The sequence below is a fragment of the Doryrhamphus excisus genome, chromosome 3 (genome assembly GCF_030265055.1).
Source record: "Doryrhamphus excisus isolate RoL2022-K1 chromosome 3, RoL_Dexc_1.0, whole genome shotgun sequence".
Taxonomy (NCBI): domain Eukaryota; kingdom Metazoa; phylum Chordata; class Actinopteri; order Syngnathiformes; family Syngnathidae; genus Doryrhamphus; species Doryrhamphus excisus.
The window spans coordinates 197,501-214,922 of NC_080468.1; the positions used below are offsets into that span (position 1 = coordinate 197,501).

Below are 17,422 nucleotides of genomic sequence, written 5' to 3' on the forward strand. Positions count from 1 at the left end.
CTGCACTGGCTTCCTGTCGCTCAGAGAATAGACTTTAAAACAGCTCTACTTGTGTACAAATCTTTCCATAATCTTGCGCCAAAGTACATCTCCCTGAGCGCCATGAACCATCTCAGGCACAGAGAAGCTCAGGGAGGAGTCTCCTGTGGGTGCCCAGAGTCAGAACTAAACACGATGAGGCTAAAATCTGAAACTGTCTTCCAGAAGATGTGCGACAATCCTCAACTTTGGCAATGTTCAAATCTATTCTACTGTGCATTATGACAACTGAAACTTTATCTGTATTCTTCAATTTTAATTCCATCCATCCATTTTCTATATCTTCATTACGTCACAGGGGTTAAATGCATGCTAAATTGCATTTAGTAGGTGCTAAACTGGTTATATAGGACTATAACTGCAAAAATATTCAATTTCGAAATAAGGAATCCTACTGCACGAAAATCCACTTATTGGTAATGGTAATGGTTTTATTTCATTTGAACATGCATCAGATTACAATTGAGTGCATCCCATAATCCGTTCCCAGTTCCACATGTCCAAAAGGAGTAGGAAGAAGCAAAGCTTATTAAATCCTACCCCTCCATCTGGTACTTTTACAATCACTAACTGTTACATTTGTTCACTTCCTGCTTTCCATAATACAGTTTAAGGTTTTTTTTTTGTTTGTTTTTTTTAATAATGCACCTCGTACCGAAGTAGGAGGTGATATGAGCATCCAATGCCATAATGGGTACCATAGTAAGTGTCAATATCGTGATATATATATATCACTCTATATATATATATATATATATATATATATATCACTCTATATATATATATATATATATATATATATATATATATATATATATATATATATATATATATATATATATATATATAGCACATCATGACTGGTTCAAGACTCTTCATCCTTGTATTTAGCAAACATCAACTGCTTGTATTGTTTCTTGAATTGGCTCATCGTGGTGCATTGTTTGATTTCCTTACTCAATCCATTCCATAGTTTGATTCCACATACTGAAATGCTATGGCTAGCATAACGTAGTCCTAGCATAGAAGTGTTTCAAATGTACTTCTTCCCTGAGATCATATTTCTCCTCTCTTGTAGAGAAGTATTGGATGACATTTTTAGCTAATTGGTTGTTTTTAGCCTTATGCATTATTTTAGCTGTTTGAAGATGAACTATATCAGCAAGTTGAAGTATTTGTGGTTTTAGAAATAAGGAGATAAGGAGAAATAAGGAGTTAATATGTTCTCTGTAGGTTCCAGAACTTATTGGTTCTGGATTAACTGCAATGAACAAGGAATTGCTGTATATGCTGTATGTTCTGTCCTTTCAATTTGTTGTATGCCATATTCCAAAGGTTAAGACAGGACAGCTTCCATAAAGTGACAAACTCAATCCAACTTTTCATGAACTAGTTTTATTTCTATTTTCTGCTCTACATCTGCGCCATTTCATCACAAGTCTTTCAATGTCCAAAAAGCACCATGAGGTTCAACGTGAGAAAGACATGCTGGTCACTCCAAACATGTGTTTCTGGTGTTCAGTGGTGACAAGACCAGTTGGTGTCTGGCTCACGAACGCTGTGTAACCGTCTGTAATGCTGCCGGTCAAGTTTCATGGCTGCATGTCTTCGCTGCACCCCGACTAAACAGACACGCAAATGTTTCATGACCGGGCAAGACCGTCTATTCCTCTGTCACGACATGCTTCAACGCCGCACGTGTTCAAGTCAGCCTCAACGACCCAAGTCAAACACACAGATGATCGACACACAAGCCTAGATCTGGTTACGCTACTTTGCAAATATGTGTCATAAAATATGGACAAGAAAAGTAACTAAGAGTTTTCTGCATTAACTTGACTAAAAATATCTTTACTTCTCCCACCTTGTCGACATCATTAGAAAAAAAGAGAAGTCTATAAGTATATGAATGTGTTATAACTGATGCATGGTACATTTCATAAAAAGGCTCTAGATCAGGGGTCTCAAACTCAATTTGGGGGCGGGGGCCACCGGAGCTAGGTTCTGGGTGAAGCCGGGCCGCATCAGGTTTTCAAAAAACCCCCAAAACGCATTTATTAAAAACTGGGAAAAAAAAATCAATAAAAAAAACTATCTTCAATGCTTTTGCTTCTTCTATACCCTACACTTTTTCAGTACTTTGGTTCCGGTTTTCCACACCAAAATATCTGATAAAACATTCCACTGTTCTCAAATATCTTATTTTTTATTTTTCTATTCACAAAATAAGATTTAAAAAAATAAATAAACAAATTAAGAATAAAGACAATAAATCAATCAATCAGTAATAAATAAGTAAAATAACAATAAAACAGCAAATAAGAAAACCGTAAGAAACCACATACAGTTGGTAGAGAAATTATTTTTTTCAGATTCAAATATACAGTATTAACAGTTATTTAACTTAAGTTTATCTTGACGTTTATTTTCCGTTTTATTCCAAAATAAATTCCAAATCATTTCCTGCATTTATTTGTACCCAGCGTCATAAGCCTTTAGCTTCATTGCTAATCCAAAGCAAAACAGGGAGGGGTAACAGGGTAGGGTAACAGGGTAGGGTAACAGTATGGGCGGGGCAAAATCATGTTAATTGTGTCCGGTGTGCACACAGCTTTAAGCTGTCACTTCAACATTAAACTTTGGTATCAAGGTGGGGGCCTCAAACTAGCGTCTCGCGGGCCGCAAGTTTGAGACCCCTGCTCTAGACACACTCAAAATGCTCTAAAAACAAGAGCACATCAACCAAGTAAGATACAAAACCGGCCCTGTGATTGCTTGGCAACATTGAAAAGGACAAAAGTAAACAATGTATGGATAGATATGGATGCGATTCAACTCCATGCAGAGTAAAAAAGATAGCCGAACATGCAATTGCGGATACCTGCAATTTCATCCACAAAAAGATTAAGCTCGCTTTTAGTTGGTTTAATGAGCAAAATCCCCACAGCTGAAGTGCACTGGCTATGGCATGGAAGGAAGAAACATCCTGGGCTCATAACTTCCCTTCCTTCGTGCCAACAATAAGCACCTCCACAAAATGTGCCTTTTCAGTCCCTGCTAGTAGAATCATTAATGTTGAAGTCATAACATAACAGCGTCATGCTTAAATTATTTTCATTTACTGCTCTGGCACTGAAAAAAAATGAAATTGAAGTGCTGCAGGAAAATAACATTTGCTCTAGCTGTGCAAAGTGAAACATGTATAATGTTCAGGAATCAAACACAGCTGCTTCTTATGCTTGCAGACGGGATGGATGGTGTGGCCTCGGCTTTCACCATTCCTCTCACCTCCTTCCCTTTTCAGCTTGTCCGCATCTTTCCCATTCTCTACTGTCTCAGCCCACTCTCCCACCCCCTTCATGGGTTCTTTGAAAGTGTTTTCCTAGTAGCGTGGGGGGTGGGAGGGAGCGCAAGTGGAGGCCTCTCCTTTCTGAGAAATGGCCTCGCTTACATGGTTTATGGCGGCCCAGAGACAGTATCAGACGTGTATGTGAATCAGGCAGAGAGGAGGGAGGGTGGGAGGCAGGGGAGGCTGGACGAGGGAGGAGAAGGGAGGAGTTTGCAAACATGCCAGGCCATGGTTCATCTCAGCAGGCAGTTAAAGTGAGGCCAGGGAAAGAGTGGTTCAAAAGAGAATATTTTTTTGATATTGGTGGGGCTAAAATGTCGTTTAATTTCCACGCTGGGCAAAAAGTGAGTTTGGATGTAGCACATGCTAGATGCTTAAGAAAGTATGTAAAATAATTTGGTTGCTGTCTTTAAAGTATATCTAGTACATATAAAGCAGGGCTCTCAAACACAGCCCACGGGCCAAATGTGGCCCACAGGACACTAGTTTGAGGCCCCCGCATTGATATGAAAGTTTAATGTTAGTGCGGCCCGTGCAAGTTTGATATGGATGCTGTATGGTATCATGTACCCAGAAAAAAATATTACGTTTGATTAATGTTCATGTTAAAGGTTAAATAACTGTTAATAGTTATCCTCCCTATCCGTGTGGAAGTGGTAAGTTTTTGGCTATTTAAGTTTAAAGGAAATAACTTGAAGGCTACCGTTTAGGTCGCTAGCTCTCTAGTTTGCGAGTTAGCATGTGTCTCAAGACCCTGCAGTTGCGCAATATGTTGTAAATAAAAAGAGTATAAATGTGACGATAGTCGTGTTTTGTCATGTCTACAGGGCTCTAATAATGCTTTGTTCATTTTAATCTGAAAAAAATAATTTGTCTACCCACCAACTATATGTGGTTTCTTAATTTTTAATTATTTGCCGTTTTATTATTATTATATTTATTTATTACTGATTGATTTTCTTTATTCTTGATCTTATTTTGTGTAGAAAAATAAAAATGAAGATATTTGAGAACAGTGGAATGTTTTATCAGAGCTTTTCGTGTAGAAAGTCGGAACCAAAGCAAAGTTTATTCATTTTTCTGTTTTTAATAAATGCGTTTTTTTTTGTTTGTTTTTTTTGGAAAACCTGATGCGGCCCAGCCTCGCCCAGACCCTAGCTCCAGTGGCCCCCAGGTAAATTGAGTTTGAGACCCCTGATATAAAGTGTGTCTATAATTTGCAGTTGTCCATTTTGTAAAATGGGATATTTACACAAAGACACACTATAAACCTTGCAATCCTCCCTACACTCAATGTTCCCAGCGTCACTCGTTACCTCTGGTGATGAGACATAAGACGCTTTTTTCCCCCCAGAGTTCAACAGCTGCTGTGGTCCAAGCTGTAGGAATTCTACACTTGATCAAATTTACTTAAAAGGAAAACTGCAATCCCCCCCCCCCATCACGTCTTGCTATTTTCTGTGCGTTCTAAAGATAGGAAAAGAGCAAAAAAAGAGAGGTAATTATTGCACATAATAGGACACACCTAAGGTGCCTGGAAAACCCTCAATTAAAACCTCCAACAAGGTTTTATGGTTTTATATGCTTTTTTACCATGTGGTAACAGGCACATTCATGATAACGTGATACTTACAGCATTTTGCCGTATTTAGGTCTTTTTAAGGCAGGGGTGCCCATTATGTCAGTAGCAAGCTACCAGTAGATGGCCACGTGTAAACATCACTTTGTAGATGTCATATGACATCAGTCAACTGACATTAAGCCTCCCTCCTGATTCTCCCTTGCTCCCCCGCGGTGATGCAACTTTAATCTTTATTATTATGATTATGGTTTAACTCCACTATAGATATGTGTTTTATACACTTACATATCTTAAAACTAATATTTCATAATGAATTGGAAAAGTTTTGAATATGTTGCCTTGACTTCAGCTGCATTGTTTTTTGCATAATCATTGTCAATTTTTGCATGTCGATAATGTTTGATAGCAAATGCTAACAGGAAAAAGTCAAAACAACAATAAACAATCTACCATTTGACGACCCTGCACCACCTGAATGGAAAAAGCACCCCAGATCACGATGGAACTCCTCCCACTGTGTGAGGTAGAAAATATCTCAGGTGGGATCTCCTTTTCATGCCAGTAATGTTGGAAGCCATCTGGACCATCAAGGTTAGTTTTATTTTATTCTCCACCTTTCAATGTCCCATGTTTGATGCTCCCTGCCAAAAGTCTAAACGGGTAGTTTTGTGGGGTTTGAATTCGTCTTTAGTTTTTGAAAACCCTTTTCTCCACAGATGCCATCACTTAAAGTGCTCCATTCGGCACCAGTGAGAGCCTTGATTTGGGTCAAAGACCGCCCTGTCTTGATGGACAGCCAATCAGATCCTCCGGCTCAGCACAGTTGTAATTGTTTTGGATCTACCATTGGACTTCTTTGTTCTGTAATGCTCAGGATATTTAATACTATTTTGAATGACTGCTTTACCGTGTCCAACCTCAGCAGGTTGTTTAATGTACATTTAATAGGTCAAGATGTCTCTTCTCATTGTTATCCTTTTGCTATACATTAAGCTCAAATATCAAGAAAAATATCTCTGTTGAAAACACCAACGGCATCTTAAATATAGTTATATTTATGGCACACTATGCATTACAATTTGATACATACAGTATGCTGATACCAGTTATTAGAATTTGTCAAATGACTGCAGTGTCTTTTATTCATGCCCTGCACCGCCGCCTTCTCTCTTCCTTCTTTCCCACCAGCCCTCTGAACTAAGGTTTCACTCAGTGCTACTGTCTCACCAAATCACAAACACTTTAACGCCTGCTGCCCAACTGGTTTGTCTCAGTGCCTGTCAAAGCACCAGGACACTGTTGCCGACCCCCCACAACCCCCAACAGCTCCACCTGCCTTTACGGGTGAAAGTAAATCTCTTGAAATTCAGAGGAGCACTGGAAACGTTGGTGATGGGCATCACAAATGTTGTAAGCTGTATTATTAAGGGTATTTTTCACAAAAGAAAACAGATAATTTAATTTTAAAAGCATGCACTTGAATGGGGGCCACTGTACTTTTCAGTGTGTAATAAATGGCCAATTGGCTCGAGCGGAGGTAAAGCAGAGTTCACAGCCTACGTGCTCGGCGCCAAACTATGGCCATCTGTCAGAAAAGCAGGGAGAATTACAGTCAAATACAGCTTTTGACCGAGGAGGAATTTAGGGTTTCGCGCAAGGACATTTCTCCTTTTACTCCTCTTGCCAAACCACAATAATAAAATAATCATCTCAAGGCATACTGAAATGTAGTCATGTTTTAAAGTGACATTAATTTTTCTTTTCAACAGTACATTTAGTGAGCTGAAATCCAGAAGGTGTTGCCAAGGTGTAAAGCTTCTTTGGAATTAATGAACACTTTATAGTCCCAGAGGAAATATCTATTAGCCTGTATTATAATGAAATGGTAATCAGGTTTAAACGTGCAATATAGAGAATTACATCAAGTGTATATTAACAGACATTAATACAATCAACAACGCTCTTTTCACAATATCAATTTGGTCTCAAAGGAATCAATTTCCATTGTGCTCAGATTCTGTGTTTAAATTTGTCCGAAATGCTGAGTTGTAAAAATAAATACATTCGACAAAGAAAAAAATAAAACAGAAGGGAATCCCCGGTCTCTCGGCGTAACGAAGGGGTGCTCAAAGCTAACAGCTGCTACCGAATGTAAACAATAGCGCAAGAGGTAAGCTACAAACGTAACAAGATGAACATCCATAACTGCACACTTGCTTGAGGAGTCAGTATGGCACAAAAAACAATAGAGTATGTAGGAATAAAGCACTTAACACTAAAAATGCCGCGCAAAATACAGAGCTGCCTTCACGAACTTGCACTAGGGCGGCGCCATATTGAAACATGAGACCTCCACATCGAATCCAGTCCATATCGATATGAACGATATGCTTGTTTTTCATGCCGTGCTTAACAGAAATATCTATATTTTTTAAATACCGATATAAGTATTACATATTATTATATAATTATTATTGAATTAATGACAATGGTTTAATTTCATTTGAACAATCATCAGGTTACAATTGAATGCATCACATAATCAGTTCACAGTTCCACATGTCCAAAAGGAGTAGGAAGAAGCAAAGCTTTTTAAATCCTACCCCTCCATCTGGTACTTTTACAATCAGTAACTGTTACATTTGTTCACTTCCTGCTTTCCATAATACAGTTTAAGGTTCTTTTTTGTTGTTTTTTTTCCCCCGGAACAAAAAGCAGTGGTATCATCCGCAAATAATACCAGCTTTAAGTCTTTCGTAACTTTGGAGATATCATTGATGTAGTACAGTTGAACAGTTTTGGCCCCAGTATTGACCCCTGGGGAACTCCGCATATAATATATGAACTTGCAGATGTGTATTCTCCTAGCTGTACGTATTGATTCCTGTCAGTACTTCCTGTACTTTGATGCAGTTCACAAATAAACACTGTGGGTGTAAAATAACAAATTCTGGAATATGCAATGTCAATTTTAAATAATGTGCCATATATCCAACCTTTCAAAAAGCAAATACCAACATGAGTTCATGTCTCATTTTCAGGCCAATATGAACATCCCTAACTAAAACGTACGCACTGAGCTCTACCAAAAAACACTGTATGCTTTAACAGAGTGTATCGGCACTAAAAGGAATCAGGAAACCGATGTTTGTCTAGATGGGACGAATGGAACAGCGGGGTGGCTCGTTGCAGACGCTGACGCAGTATAGTATAGTGTAGTGTTAATGAGTCGCAGGCTGGGCTGGCATCACGCAGACATTGTTAAGTTCAATTCACAAACAGGGCTTGTGATGATAAAAGCGGAGCCACACAAGTTTTGGCTGAATGAGTCTTTGATTAAATCCTAAAATGGGAACATAGGTTATAAGTCACATGTGTGTGTGTCAAATAGTCTAAGATAAGCAAAGGAATAAACTTCCAAATGGAGAAAAATTCATGACAGTCGGCGCTTGCTACATTGTACATTGAACCTACACAGAGATACCCAAGCGGAGCCTCATAGCAGTGCCACTGGAGGTCTAAATAACAGTCACTCACCGCTTTAACAGACAAGTACTAATGAGTGCTAATAACATAATATACATAATAACGCTCTGCGATGGCAACATGACATGAGCACATTTCTTTTTAAAAACCGTAGACTACACTGATTAAAAACAACACATGTCCTTACCTTGACATGTCTCTGGTCTTGGAGTAGCAGGAAGCGGTCGCTGAGACCGGGGTTGACTGGACGGGAGAGCCATCTTGACGGGGCCCACATATTCAACGTACGTTCCAGGGAAGTCGCCTCTCTGCTTGGAGCGCTCGTTGTACCCGAGGAGCCAGCCGAGGCATTCAGGCTTCTCCGCGCATCCCTCGTGGTAGTTCTCCATGGACAGGAGCGAAGCCTTGCCCACGATCAGGAGGTCCCCCGGCTGCAGCTCCAAGTCTTCTTCCTGGTCCTTGGTGAATGTGTAGAGGGCACGATACTGGAAGCCTTCCGTCGCCATTTTGCTTGAGAAGAACTATTCAAAATGGCCACCGACAGAGCGTTATTTGGCCTGCAATGGCTGGCCTCGTGCAGGCCGAGAAACCAGGAAGGTTTATGAGTCACTAAAGATGATGTTGTCGGGTGGTGTGGGGGAGCGAGGGGTCGATAGTCACCCAAAGCTGAGAAGCATTTTCACAAGTCTGACCTTCCGACTGCTATTTCAGACCTGACCGGTGTTGGTAAAGTGGTGCACTTTCCTCAGCTTGATACCCCGGTTGAGCCAGATGATGGAGCACAGGGAGAGCGTAGGCAACATGCTCCTTCAAGCGGCGAAGACCTGCTGGCTGGATGCTATTGGATCAGCCTGGTTTCAAATTTGCCAGTGGAGGGCTGTGCGTTGCTGGCTCCCCGCGTTCGAATGAAGTGGTCTAAATCAGGAGTACCAGTGGCAGAGTGGGACGGTCTTTAATCCTCTTCGCTTCTGCAAAGCTCCCACATGTTCTGGACAGGGATTATGACCAACCTGCAATGACATTAAAACCCCAAAAAGAGACAAATGTGAAAAGTGATCCAAAAATATGCTATTCAAATTCTATTTACATAAAGTGCTAGCATGGAATCCAAAAAGCTGCTAATAAATAATGGATAAATATAGCAGCGCATACAGTATTTAGGTGAAACGAAGCCTAAACGTGTGCATAAAAATGGCGAACAGTGGGCGCTCCATGCATTTGTGTAGTCTTCGGTAGGGACAGCGATCGGATGATGCTGCTGCGTCACAACCGACAGCAGACTGAGTCCCTGGACAGGAGCCTCCATTCCCTCCACGCCACATTCACACACTCACAGCTTTAACTGAGGCACCAAAATTTGCTAAGAAACGTGAACTTTGACTGTGAAATCAACATCTCTGCAAATGATTGCGTGTTCCAAGTAAAATGTTTTCGCAGAACAAAGAATGCGAAAAGAAAGAAAAAAAAACGGATCTGCGCTCAGGCTGGGGGTGGGGGTGAACTAGAATTTTCTGAAACATGCAGAAGCCTTCGCAAACAATTTTGCTTTCTGCAGGAGAGAAAAAGAAGGCAGCTCTGTGTTGCCTCCGAAATATTTCTGGCTTCATTCTGTCAAAAGAGCTAAATCACTCTCTAGCAAAATGACAGACAGAGAACGGACGGTTAAGTCAAGCAAAAAGCCAGACTCATAAAACAAAACAAAAGTGTAAAAAGGCACCAAATTATGGTATCAACAGTGCATGCAGTAAAAAAGGACATAATGCAACACACAAAATTAAAAAAGCGCAAAGCCGAGTACACAAGTACAGAATATGAACAGCATAGCCGCTTCAAAAGACTATAATTTTACATCCAACACACATATTGGTATAGAAAATCGGTTATTGGCAACATTTCAATCGAAGTCTAGAGACAAAATATGTGAAAATCCTTTTCCATACCATCTCAAAGGCGAGCAGGCCCAAACGTCCCAAAGTTACATTCTTGAAATGGCAACTACAGAGAGGGAAGAGATGGCGAGCGAGGAAGAGGAGAAGAGATTAGGGTTTTGCAGATTAAGAACAACATCTGCAGTCTGTAGACCAGCCAAGGACAATGGTCACGTTAGCGGTGATGCAGGTATAGATACAAGCTACGACAGCCTGAAAAAGTCCATGCAAGTTTTGGTGTTCTGTGGCAGGAGTTACCAGCTATTTAAGGCGATGTTTAAAAAAAAAAAAGAAAAAAACGCCCCAAACCAAATAACCATAGGCCTGGTTTGCAAGGCCCGACGTTGTGCAATCAGTTAAGAAAGACTAGCCGAATGCTTGCAGTTTTGAGTGATATACTGCAGACTCTACAATAAAAGTAGGTGAGCACAAGGTATAAAAAAAAACCCCGAAAAAACACCACCACCTCAACAAACTGGTTAGCATTGGATAGCGAAAGGCATGCTTTGGAACCATAGTCCACATGATACTGTGGTCCCTTCACGACAATGCCAAACTGCAAATCGTTCGGATTCTCAACGTCATTTTTCCTATTTGAAAAACAAAACGGGAGCGATCGAGGAGTTCTCGTGCTAAGAGGATGCAGCTGAGTGCAACACTCACCCCACTTTTGGTTGAGAGAGAAGCCGGACAGACTCAGCCAGACTCTCCGTTCCAACATCCTTCCCAGTCGAGAAGCAAGAGGTGCCAGGCTAGACACGTGGCACTGGCATACCCAACCACAGCCCGCAATCCTCACACCACCATAACCCCCCCCTTAGCCCTACCCCCTCCCTTCTCCCTCCACCTGCTCTACACCCCCCCTCCCCAAAACACCCACAGTCCTGCCTCCGACTGACACCCCCCTCCCCATCCTCACTCAGCAAAAAAGTCCCATGGTTTATCTGGTTGCTATGTCTTGTTTGTTTATAGTCCGAGATCTCTGGCGGGAAACAAGTTGAAGAAAAGGACGAGGAAAAATTGCCGTGCAGGGAGCGTCGTCGTGCATTAATCCGTTTTTTACGACTTGCTTCCAGCACGCGAAAAGTGGTGCGAGTCATACAAGGTGAAAGAAGAGTCGTCTGAGTCGTGCTGGGATAGTGCTGAAGCAGCTCGCCGTGCAAAGCGGCAGCTGGCAAGCTCACCATCACCAGATCCATCCCTCTCTTCCGAGCAACTTTCTATTCAGTCAGAGGAGAGCAAAAAGAAAGCAGGGAAAAGACAGGAGCACTTTGCTGTCAGCAGACTCCAAACGGCTGAGGGAGACCACAGGAAAATAATTAATGAATAGGCAGCAAGTAACTCACTGTTGCTAGAGCGAGGGAAAGCTCTCCCTGCGACGTGATTGGCTGCCGCCCTGACCATGTGCTACCCAGTCACCAGAGAAGCCGGGCAAATCAAGGAAACGTTCTAATATTAGAAAATGTTTCTAGGCAGCCATCATACATCTGACCCAAACAACTACACCTTTACCCCCCCCCCCCCACACACACACAAATGACTTTTCCTTCTTTGCATCCTTTATCATTTGCCGACATTTTGTCTCAAAAGGCGGTTTTTATGTCACATGATGAGGATGAAAAACATAACATGGAGTCGAGTAACTGGGTAAATAATACTGTAATCAACCTCACATAGAAGGAAGGCTGGTATATTAATGATATTACATCAGGGGTCTCAAACTCAATTTACTTGGGGGCCACTGGAGCTCGGGTCTGGGTGAGACTGGGCCGCATCAGGTTTAAAAAAAAAAATAAAATAAAAAAACACATTTATTAAAAACAAAAAAATTTAAAAAACGTCGCTTTGGTTCCAATTTTCTACAAGAAAAGCTCTGATAAAACATTCCACTGTTCTCAAATATCTTACTTTTTATTTTTCTACACAAAATAAGATGAAAAATAAATAAACAAATCAAGAATAAAGAAAATCAATCAATCAGTAAAAAAACGGCAAATAATAAAAACTTAAGAAACTACATATAGTTGGTGGGTAGACAAATTATTTTTTTCAGATTAAAATGAACAAAGCATTATTAGAGCCCTGTAGACATGACAAAACACGACTATAGTCACATTTATACTCTTTTTATTTACAACGTATTGCGCAACTGCAGGGTCTTGAGACACATGCTAACTCGCAAACTAGAGAGCTAGCGACCTAAATGGTAGCCTTCAAGTTATTTCCTTTAAACTTAAATAGCCAAAAACTTACCACTTCCACACGGATAGGGAGGATAACTATTAACAGTTATTTAACCTTTAACATGAACATTAATCAAACGTAATAATTTTTTCTGGGTACATGATACCATACAGCATCCATATCAAACTTGCGCGGGCCACACTAACATTAAACTTTCATATCAAGGCGGGGGCCTCAAACTAGTGTCATGCGGGCCACATTTGGCCCACGGGCCGCATATTTGAGACCCCTGTACTACATGATAATACAATGGAAATTATACAAAGTTATGGATGGAAATTATTTTTCACGGCAATTTCAAATTGTACAATTAGTATTGTCCTAATATTAACTTCAAACTTTCAACCATACATGACTACAATAATTATGTAAACAGAACGCAATGATTCAGGCTTATTAGCAATGAATAGTTAGTTCAAGATAAGATGACACAAATTTGCATTTGTGACATTTTATGTGCATAAAACTTGGAAACAGCTCAGCTCTTAATAGATTTAATGTTTTTAAATTGACATTTACACCGTGCTTTATTGCTAATGAGTAAGTACATGCAAAATATGTCTTGTTTGGGCTCTATAACAAATCTATAAATTACTATATTTTTAGAATACATACAAATAAATACAATAAATCAATATTACAGAAATGTATCAATAGGTGCCCTTATATTTTCCCCAATTTCTGCATGTCTGGGTTGCCTGTGTTTGTCCTCTGCTGGCCGTAGTAATTGATGCTGTATGTGTTTATGTTCTGCAGAGCAGGAACCTGCTGAAACACAGCAAGTATGCTGAGTCAGGCCTGATTGTTTTTAATCTTTTCCTGTTTAAATATGTAAATAAAGAAATATTATGGCTAGACATCACACACAAAAAGCATTATCTGATTTCAGATGTTTTACTAATTTGGACCCAAAAATACATGAACATATGTCTAGGAAATTAAAGTTATTTAACTCGACAAATTAAGAAAAAATACTGTATTTGTCAAAATGTATACAGTATTTGTGTTAATGTACTAGCTGATATTTTATGTGTTTCAGTAAGCACAAAGCCAATCATTATTACTTTTTCTCCTTTCATCGATCTTGAAGTCTATCTGGGTCATCGTTCAGGTGTTTGCAAATCCACTCCCAAAATTTGCAGCACTTCTCACTATAGCTTTTTGGTAAAATGATGATGAATATAATGTCCTGGGACCTTATATGAGCAAGATGATACAGGCAAAATAAACTAAATATGGTTGGGAAGTTTAAAAAGAATATCTTCTAAATGTAAGGGAACCATTACTGCTGGTGTTGGGACTTTATGGCCGTGCTGCTGGAGGAGCGACTGACTGACGACTGAGGAACCACGCATGCAGCCTGGCCGTGGGCCATGGAGCCACATGGAAGTGAAAAATCTACTGCGCCACAGCGGAGAGACAGGCCAACCTTTCAGGAGCTTGTGACGACTCCGTCTCCTAAAATGGAGGCTTGGGCATTTCAAAATGTAAAAGCAGCATGACTGTTAAATCAGACAAAAACCTAGTGTTGCGTGCCTGAAGAGAGTCACTTTCAACGAGGACCACTGGCAGAAAATTTGGAAATTTTAACGTCGAAGACAACACTTGCTTTAACGCTGCAGTGTGTTGCAAAATGATTCCCACGACCCCATCGATTCTGAAACTAGAAATAATCAATTTCAGGGTCAAACTGTCATCACCGAAACTTCATCAACATACATACAACATCACCGAAATCAGTGCACACAGATAGGTAATGATAAGTAACCATTAGACATTCATACAAGTGGAAAAATAAGTTGCTAAAGTGTATAAACAACCAGTGGTTACAGTGCAGTGAGGGGGAACTACCACTGTAGCTACGGAGACGAATATCCAACATCTGTGAAACTTCACCACGGTACACATGTCTGCATGGTGGTGTTGTGTTTTCTTCCTGGCGGGACTCGAGTGGCAACCACCTTGGGGGCGCAATACCACATGCACACCATGCATGGCCCAGAGTTACAAACATTACGTGGCAACCGAGTCGGACGATTTTATCCAATCTTCTACATACTCTAGATCAGCAGCTGATACCTTGTTAATACAGTAAACCTTGGATATATCGGATTCAATTGTTCCCACTGGTTTTGTCCGATATAAGCGAAATCCGTTATATGCGTATCCCGGAAAATGTCCGTTTTACGCATATATCGGATTTATATCCGGTATATGCGTAAATCGGATTTTATCCGTTATAAAAAGGCACTTCCTTGACTATGTTTCCAATGTACCTGGACTGGGCAATGAAAAGAGACGTAAGGTAATGAGAATGTAACTTTATTGGACTCTGAGCATAACAAATTGTTAATTAAGCTAGGCCCTGTTACGCCTGTCAGGCCTACGTTATTTCCAATAGTGATGTTAAGATCTCATTCACTGCTGTGCTAGTATTATTGACGTCACTCACTTTTATATTTGTCCTAAATCTGGAGCCAGGAGAAAGACAATAGCCAGTGACATCAACAAGATTAGCATAACGATGCGGCCATCCGATATACGCGAGGGAAATTTAATGGAAATGCATTGGAACGGGACTGGAGATTTTGTCCGAAATAGGCAAAATCCGTTATCAAAAATCCGATATATGCAATGAATTTTTATTGGAAATGCATTACAGAAAAATCGGTTCTTTTTTATCTGTCTGTTGTGAGCGAATTTCCGATATATCCGAGTCTGATATATCCGAGGTTTACTGTACTACAATCACAATTATTTCATATTGCATATGCTCATGGATTTCAGTTTTTCGGCATTCTTATTTCCTTTAAACTTAAGTAGCCCAAAACTTACCACTTCCACACGGATAGGGAGGATAACTATTAAGAGTTATTTAACCTTTAACATGAACATGAATCAAACGTAATAATTTTTCTGGGTACATGATACCATACAGCATCCATATCAAACTTGCGCGGGCCGCACTAACATTAAACTTTCATATCAGGGCGGGGGCCTCAAACTAGTGTCCTGCGGGCCACATTTGGTCTGCGGGCCGCGTGTTTCTGACCCCTGGCCTAGACTATACCATCTCACAGAAATAAGACAAATGCTCAGAGAGTTTTCCAAATATTATACCAGTCTTTGTTTTTCTTTCAAGGATTTTGCCTAATATTCAAAGTACCCCCCTCACCCCCCCACACACATAGCAAACTATGTTCTCATAACATGTGAGTAATAAAGTGTATTGCTTTTTCTCCACTTCAACCATTAACTATATCTAATTATGTAATTATCTCTTGTGCAAAGATCTCGCCTGTTGCTATTTTGATAAAATAGCAATTTCAATTTAACGGTTCCTCCCTGGCAAAGGACATATAACAAAAATAACCCCAGCTGTACTCCATCTGGTCAAACGCATACATATAATTCTAACCCGGCAGATTTATCCCACTTTGGAGGTGACGTTGAGCACTCTTTTTTGTGATTTTTGTGTGATTTGTTGACATATTTTTACATAAATGGCTTATTTTGTTTGGCACACTTTCCATTAAATCCTTGATTGGTAAATTAGCATGTAGCACACTTGTAATACTTCACTTAAACGGTGACCCGTTAGCAGAGTAATACAAGTGTTTATATTTATTGAATTAGCCGTGGACATTAACTACACTTTCAGTCCACTTAGAGCAATATAACCAAAAGAAGTGTATTAAGAACTCGCTTAATCGCCTATGACACAACTTAAATAGTTTTAGAATAAGAAGTAGATAGAAATATTTTGACTAAAATAAACTAGAGTTAGCTAAGTTTGCTATACGTCGTAAGCACAAGGCGACTAGCAACATCTACTAAATGTTGTATTTTTTTAAAACTGCGTTTGGCAAACACTAGAAAAGCGTGCTGAAACTTTAAAAATTATACTCAAATGAACTGAATGGCGCGCTTGCAAGACTTCCACCATTTTCCAGTAAGTTACAGTGGCTGCTTTGCTGTACTGGAAATGTGCAATAACTTTAGGGGGGAAAAACTCACCCGTGGATATTTCTTCAGTCTTCTCACTTTTAGCTGCGTGGCTCAGACACTCCAAAATGGCAGACAAAAGTCCTACCAATACCTCGAATGCACACGACGGCTTCCAGCGGCGCACGAAAGTTGTACAAAGTCCTTGTTTTTTCACTTCTCCCTGTTTCCTTTCCCGTTCATAACTCCCTGCACCCCTGCACAGCCATTTTCCAGCACAGCGCGGCGCAGGGAGGGAGGGAGGGAGGGGGCCGCGTGGGAACGCTGACGAGAACGGAAAGAGCCGAAGCAGGCCGGAATAGTACGAAGCCTCAACTCCAAAGGCTCTGTTTGATGTCAAACTGTAATTTTTTGTAAACTGTAATTAATTAGACCCACTTTTATTCTGGTCGCATTTAAAAAGTAGAAAGGGACAATTACAAGAAGGTTTGTAAAATAAAATGTATTTATTTGGTTTAAGATTGATACCAAAAATATTTATATGCCCCTCCCCCCAACAAGTGAGAAACACAATCCTTGACATGAAACTAAAATAAAGTAAAACTACTAACCCATTTTAAAGATACTGCTAAAATTAAAACTAAAGTAGTTCATAATTGCATTGTTCCAAATATTGTTATGGATGTTTAATTACTATTAACACTGAAATCTTTTCCGATTCTATGGTTATTGTCACCCTTTGTGAAAACTGTTACAGCTAATGTGTGTATTTGAAACCTTAAACACACACAGACAAAATACCTCCAAGTTTCGACTTGAAACTTTTGGCTGAACTACAACTTGAGGTTC

The 17,422-nt window shown here is 40.1% G+C and overlaps 1 protein-coding gene across 4 annotated transcripts in view; it reads right to left on the reverse strand.

Annotated features, from left to right (window-relative positions):
- LOC131126472 (phosphatidylinositol 3-kinase regulatory subunit gamma-like) overlaps positions 1–16,844 on the reverse strand; it is a 38,394-nt gene extending 21,550 nt beyond the window's left edge. The window contains exons 1-3 of one of the 4 annotated variants that reach the window (XM_058069055.1): positions 16,646–16,844; positions 10,397–10,451; positions 8,644–9,466 (exon numbers count right to left, since the gene is read on the reverse strand). In XM_058069055.1, the coding sequence (XP_057925038.1) occupies positions 8,644–8,962 (319 nt within the window). In that variant the 5' untranslated portion in view covers positions 8,963–9,466; positions 10,397–10,451; positions 16,646–16,844. Of the gene's footprint in view, positions 1–8,643; positions 9,467–10,396; positions 10,452–11,047; positions 11,189–16,645 lie in introns of those variants that run through there. The other 3 variants (XM_058069053.1, XM_058069054.1, XM_058069056.1) reach the window with 3 other exon arrangements.
- Positions 16,845–17,422: the final 578 nt, after the last annotated feature.